Source organism: Gastrolobium bilobum, unplaced genomic scaffold (genome assembly GCF_033153095.1).
Source record: "Gastrolobium bilobum isolate Gb01-03AN ecotype WA unplaced genomic scaffold, APGP_CSIRO_Gbil_v1 utg3850, whole genome shotgun sequence".
Lineage (NCBI taxonomy): Eukaryota > Viridiplantae > Streptophyta > Magnoliopsida > Fabales > Fabaceae > Gastrolobium > Gastrolobium bilobum.
In genome coordinates this window covers 254,058-260,786 of record NW_026897525.1, presented here as the reverse complement: position 1 = coordinate 260,786, position 6,729 = coordinate 254,058, and the positions used below count along the sequence as shown (strand labels likewise).

Here is a 6,729-nt window from a genome sequence, read left to right as displayed (position 1 = left end):
CATATTACAAATGTTAATGAGATTGGTTTTGTTAAATGAGACACTTAATTGGTTATAAGCCTATAGATAAGTCTTATAATTGTGTTGCCCTTTTTGAGTTTTGACACACTCGATAGAGAGATAATATAAAAATTTATTAATGTGTCTTATTACTATGAGGTTTTAGGTGAGATAGTTGCTTTACAACCCGATCATGGATTCAAATTTTAATGTTCCACTTTCTATTAATAAATTAAATATTATGAAATTTCTTAGCATAGTTACGGGTCTTTCATTACTCATCCTTCAAATTCATTTAAACCCAATAAACTCTTGTATAAAGAGATGTGTTTGTTGAAGTAATTATTTTATCATGATATTAGAGCCTCCGTAATTATGAGAAGTGTTTGGTGAAGTAACTGCTTTACTCTGACAGTTGAGCCATGACCACGGGATCACGAGTTCCGTGAGATGATTGCTTTCCAGAATATAAATTAAGGGATTGTCCATTGTCATGTTACAGGATGATGGAAGAGTTTCCTGTAGTCTACAATTTCAAGTTGGATCCACATTATTTTTTATTTCTCCCTCTCATCTTACTTTCTTGTTTTTGTGCAGGAATGCACATTAACTTTCATGTAAAATAACAAATATAAAACTCATAAATTAATCAAATTTTACTCATTGATGTAATGTCTTAAATATTAGCTAAACATGACCAAGAGGTATATTTCCATCATAATGGTAAATCATTTCACTCATGCAATTACACTAAAAAAAGGTTAATTTTTTCTAAAGTTACTTTAGATAAATTATCTATTTTTCACCATTTTGATTATGTCTTACCGGTAAGGCATAATTATAATAATAACTTTTTTCTCTCGTTAAACATTGTCGGTTGATGTGACAGAGAAAAAAAAATCATTTTAACTATATCTTATCAATAAGACATACTTAAAATGGTGAAAAGCAGATAAAGTTACCTAAAGTAATTTTAGAAACTTTTTTTCCATAAAAAAATGAAAAAGAAAAAAACCCTCGCATTATTCAAAACTATGATGAAACATCCAATTACCCTTGTCTAGTTCCTCGAGAGGTTCCCATATCGAACATTTGGCTGCCGTAGTTATCAATTAACCATCCTTTTCTAATCGAAAGGAAGATTTTTATTTTTATTTTCCATTGTGGTTTCGATTCATCAATTATCGGGAGTGTTTAACTTTAAATTTGCATCATTCTAAGGTTCCTTAATAAACTCTACAAATTAAATACTCATAAGAATTGTTTTGTCCTTTTATACTACTCATCGCTCTGTTTCATTAATATTATCATCAGCTGTATCAAGTCTCCCTCTCAATATTTTGACTCCCATGTACCTGCGCCAAATTGACAAAAAAAAAAGAAAAAAAAGAGAGTCAACCACCATTAACATAAAACAGCTACACACACACACGCACAAATGGGATGGATATTATACCTGCCAAGCATCATTACAGTGGCCTGAGGATTAGTTCCTGGAGAATAGTTAAAGGTGGAACCATCAATAACACGCAGTGCATCCACACCAAGAACCTTATAGTCATTATCAACAACTCTCCCAACTTGGCAGCCTCCATGGTAATGCCATATGGTCATCACAGTGTCTTTGCAGAACTGTTCCAGAGACAATGTAGTATTCGCGTGTTTAGGCAACAAGTTCACAGGGGAACTCGCAGTCATGTTCAGTAGCAGGGACATTGGCATGTTCTCGTATTTGAATGGAGAGAAAGCCTTGGATTCAATTATCTTCTCCACAGTGCTTAAGCCCTTGACGCATCTCTTTAAGTCTCGGGGGTCCTGGAAGTAGTTGAAGGTCACTAACGGGTTATAATTTGGATCACTGTTTTGGAGCTCCAAATGGCCTGTTGAAATTGGACCCATGATTTTCTCAAGTATGAATCCACCTCTGAACGCTGCTTGGTCAAGAGTCTCCATCGATTCTATTGCTTTTGCCAGCGCTTCTGGGGTCCTTTGCTTTGGGGGCACAGTGGAGAGTTGACCAATCTGCATTTTGTTAATTTGTCATGTTATTGTGAACAAATCAAATAAAATGGTGGTTTATTTAAATAAACTTGTACCATATTAATTATGAGAAAAATTATTCTCATGTGACATGTGATAAATTTCTCTCCTATACTTTTTTATAATTGTGCCACATTTTTTCTTTTCTTTTTATTTTTCAAGTGATGGAGCCACAAGTTTATCTCTATGACATTAAATAACTTATCTCTTTTAACATGAGATTAATAAAATCCATTAATTATAGTTAGAAATGAAATAACTGCTATGAAAAACTTTATTCTATAATTATAACTGTGCATCTAAATAATTCTATATCATGGGGTTTTATATGTTTATATCGATGTAAAAATAAAAAAATTTATACCTAACATTAATTATTGATTTGCTTATTTAAATAGGACCAACCATTAAATTAAAAATATAACTTAGACTCGTATAAAATTATCGGGAGCATTATATCAACATCAATAAGAATTATGCAACTACGCCGTGTACCTTGGGGGAGAACATTCCGTAGTCTTTTTTGGAACCGCCGGAAAAGTTTTCACCGCTGGCAGCTTCAATGTAACTGCCGAAGTTGGTGATGCCGACAACCTCAATAAGGGAGACTTCTACGGGGACAGGAGAAGGGACAAAGATGGCGTTCATGGGGTTATCTGACATTCCTTGACCTACAAAAGGCTGGTCCAATGTTACGCTGATGTTATGGGCTTTAAGGTGGTGGGCTGGGCCAACTCCACTCAACATTAGAAGCTGTGGGCTTCCAAGTGCACCGGCTGATACAATGATCTCGTTCTTGGTCCCCTGCTTCAGGTATGCCTTATGTCTAACCCCCGATGCATCCTTGAACACTACACCATGGGCCCTTGGCCTTGATAGACCTGTTGAATTTCAAGATTCACCAATCAATATCCACCAAAATAAGAATGCCCATCTTAAAAACAAAATCACATTTTGTGTTTTTTATTTATTTATTTTTTTGCTCACTTCGCTTCTATTTATTCGAAAAGAATATTAATAATATTACTATACTCAAGTTTAAGCAAGTTAAATTAATTTGAATATATTAAAACAAGAAAAAGCAACTATAAAGGAACTAGAAATAAGTACAAATATCACAACAATCACCAAAGTATAAGCAATGTGCAACAGCCCAAGCGGAACACAAGGAGAAATATTTTAATGGTTAAAAAAAATTATAAAATAACTACTATAAAAAAAAAGTAATACTAAAAAAAAGGTACTATAAAGTATAAACACAAGGAGTAAGCAACAATGCCGATTTCTCACAAAGAATGCAGTTCTCATGGGCTATTTTTTTATTTATTTTTTCATTTTTCCTTTTTTTTAATCATAAAATATCCTTCCTCACGTTCCACGAGGGGTGTTGCACATTGCTTGCTCCCTCTCTAATTTGGTGATTGTTTTGTTATTTGCACTTATTTCTAGTTTCCTTTTCTTGTTTTAGTCTATTCGGATGAATTTCAAATATTTGAACATGAATATTGTTGTGCTAGGTTGATCATTGGCGTGCATTATGACTCAATTCACGTGAATGATATTTTTTCGCTCACTCTTTATTACTTGTGGGACCTATGTTCTACTTGAGATTTTGGGGGCTGTGATTCTAGAACTCATTTGGTTTGAGACTAAGTGTTACACAGAGTGTTTTATGTGTTTTGTATTAAAGAAAAATCAATGTCCAACTAAGACAAAGCCTAGCAAGCAAATAATTTATAACAGCGTAATAATATTACCTTGAACCACATAAGAACATTGGTAAAATCGTCCGTTTCACCAGCCAAAAAGAAAAGAAAAATGAAAGTAGTGACAAGAAGAATCATACCTCCTAACAACGCAAGAAACGAAAGAGCACAGGAATTTCTTTTCTCCTACTACTCTCTAAAACCTTGTACTTACTCTTCGTAATTCCCTTCAGAATTTTGTTAAGCTCTTTCTTTACTAGATTTCTATTGCAACTACTACAAGTGCATTGGTCCACAAGTAATATAATAAGTGAGTAAAGTATTATCCCGTAAGGATTGTACCCAAATACTAATTCACAAGGTCTGATATATATCAAGAAAAATCATAGTAATTTGAAATAGCATTTCGAAAATATTTGAATTAAAACGAAAACAATGAAGAACATACAATAAAGAAAGCAATTACAAAAGAGAAGGGTTGTGAATAATGAGCTGAATAAGTAAGGGTTTCCATTTCCCTAAATTTTTCTCTGTTATTATCGAAAACGATTAAGACATTCGTAACCTGAATTTAGCTTCAGTTAATTTTATTGCCAATTGAATTTATGAAATTCATCAAATTCAGTCACTTGGTCCAAACCTCAATTGAAATCTAAGTTTAAAGAAACAGAAATTCATAAGATTGTACAAGCGATCCCGAATTATATATCATGTGTCGTTCATCTATATCATAAGGTTACCCATTTTTGAGATTGTATGCACCATGTTAGCATTTAATATACAATCTTTGGAATCAATTTATGCGGAGGGCATGAAAACATTAAACACAAAATAAAATACTCAATAGAGAAAAAGAGAAATTGAGTTAAAACAAAATAAAATCAAAATGGAGGAAAGAAACGCACCTTTCGTTGTAAACAAGATCCTATGCACGGTTGCATGCAAAAGCACAGTAATTCCATTGGGGTTGGCATATTCCAAAAGATCAGCAGCAATGTGCCTGTTACCATGCTGGTCAAAGATGGTGCCCCCGACCTTGGTTCCATGAACATGATCATAAGTGAAGCCATTGTTAGGCACCACCCCAATCTCCAGCAATCCATCCCTCACAGCTGATTGCCACTGCTGCACCTTTGGCTCAAACGCCACCTTCTTCTCCACCCATTGGTACGACTCATTTACTGCCCTTCCTTCCCAACCAGCTTCCCTAACAATAACAATCAATGCACACAATTGAAAGTTGATCTACGAACAACCACCGGTTCAAGTGGCGAGTATTGTTCCTTAGGGGAGAAGCTCCTATAATAGATTCAACAGTACTCGAATCGGAATAATCAGGTAATCAATAAATCCGTTAATACATATATGTATATATGAGATAAAATTACGAGAGAAGAGAAAAAAAAAATATAAATCTTACACCTATTATGTCATGTAACGTGGAAACATTAAATCCTGTATATACATATATAATTGAAACTTCTTCATTAATTGATGGACCAATAATACATATATAAATAAAGAAAAAATATGTATTGATCTTTTAAAAAAAGACAGAGATATATATATCAGGAGAAAAGAGAAAAAAAAAAAGTTCACTATCTCTCCTTAATGATTTATTTTTATTTCTTTTAAAAAGACATAATTCCGTGTTCTTTAAAAAAATACATATTTTCTCCATGAGTAAATGTATAAATGTACGTGCTTGTGTGTGCGTATTGCCTACTTGACATAGCGAAGGCTAGCGCGAGAGTAGAATCCAGCGTTCAAACAACTTCCGCCACCAAGAACGCGAGCTCTGTAGTTTATGACGCCGTCTTGGGAGATGAAACGCTGAGAGGGAGAGGTAGGTGATGTATCAGAGAGGCTATTACCGAAGGCTGATAAGTTTGTGATGTTGGGGTTGCCGTAGGGTGAGCCACCGCGTTCAAGCAACAACACCCTGAAATTTTGGGACAGAGTCGCAGCTAAAGGACACCCTGCTGTGCCACCACCAATTACGATGTAGTCGTAGTATGAGATGTTTGCTGCTGAGGTTGCATTGTGCATAAATGTGTAGTTCGGTTCTGTACACAGTCTCACAAACCATGGTTAGATTTCCAAAGAATCTTGAGATGTGTAAAGGTTCAAGACTTCATCTATTAATTGAGTTATATGGGAAACATGATTTCATTTGATAACACAATGAACTAAATGATACAAAAACATTCTCTCCTCTCATATGCGCACATTAATGCATTCGACCATCGACACCAGAGTAAATACTCTAAAACTCAAAAGTCCATTCATCAAGAAACTGATTAAATATTTTTAATTTCAACAAAATTTAATTAAATTATTATTTTTACTCTATTAATGTTCCCTTTCATTTCACTTAACAAATATACCAAAAGATAAAAATAAAATTTTAAAACGTAATTTAAAACAAATCGTTTTTTTGATTTCATTGTTATTTTGTTTATAAATATTTTTATAATTATTAATAAATATTAAAGGAACAAAAAACTTCTTTAAACTGAATAAATCTTATAATTTTGGGAGGGTTATATTTATAAATTTTTTATTTACAAACTACATTATCTACTCTCGAAAATACATTAAGTTACACTATATATTTTCAGGAGTACAAATGCAATTTGTAAAATTTTATAAAACATTTTTTGTAAACGAATCATTCTACTAAAACATTTTAAATGATGTTATAAAAAAAAAAAAAAAAACATTTTAAATGATAATTATTTAAAAAGTGAGAGTATTTACTAACTACTTGTTTCATCCTGCATCTGATCTAACTGCATTTGATTAAGGATCCAAAGAGAGTAGTACAAAGATTTTATGATTACCTTTTTGGGAATGACAAAGTTCAGGAGACAAGAGAACAGAAACTGCAGCAAAAAGTAGCCTCCACCACCAACCACCCATTGCAAGCACAGATCGAAGCACAGATAAACTTCAGGTAACAAGGCCTTGTGATAAATCGAGT

At 33.4% G+C, this 6,729-nt stretch overlaps 1 protein-coding gene across 1 annotated transcript; it reads right to left on the bottom strand.

Annotated features, from left to right (window-relative positions):
- Positions 1-946: 946 nt before the first annotated feature.
- On the bottom strand, positions 947-6,729 carry LOC133307669 (protein HOTHEAD-like). Its single transcript, XM_061508220.1, has 6 exons — positions 6,590-6,729; positions 5,473-5,812; positions 4,652-4,953; positions 2,536-2,921; positions 1,457-2,022; positions 947-1,355 (listed from the first exon to the last, which is right to left on the bottom strand). Exons 1-6 carry the CDS (start codon positions 6,666-6,668, stop codon positions 1,283-1,285), a joined length of 1,746 nt encoding a protein of 581 aa, XP_061364204.1. The 5' UTR covers positions 6,669-6,729; the 3' UTR covers positions 947-1,282.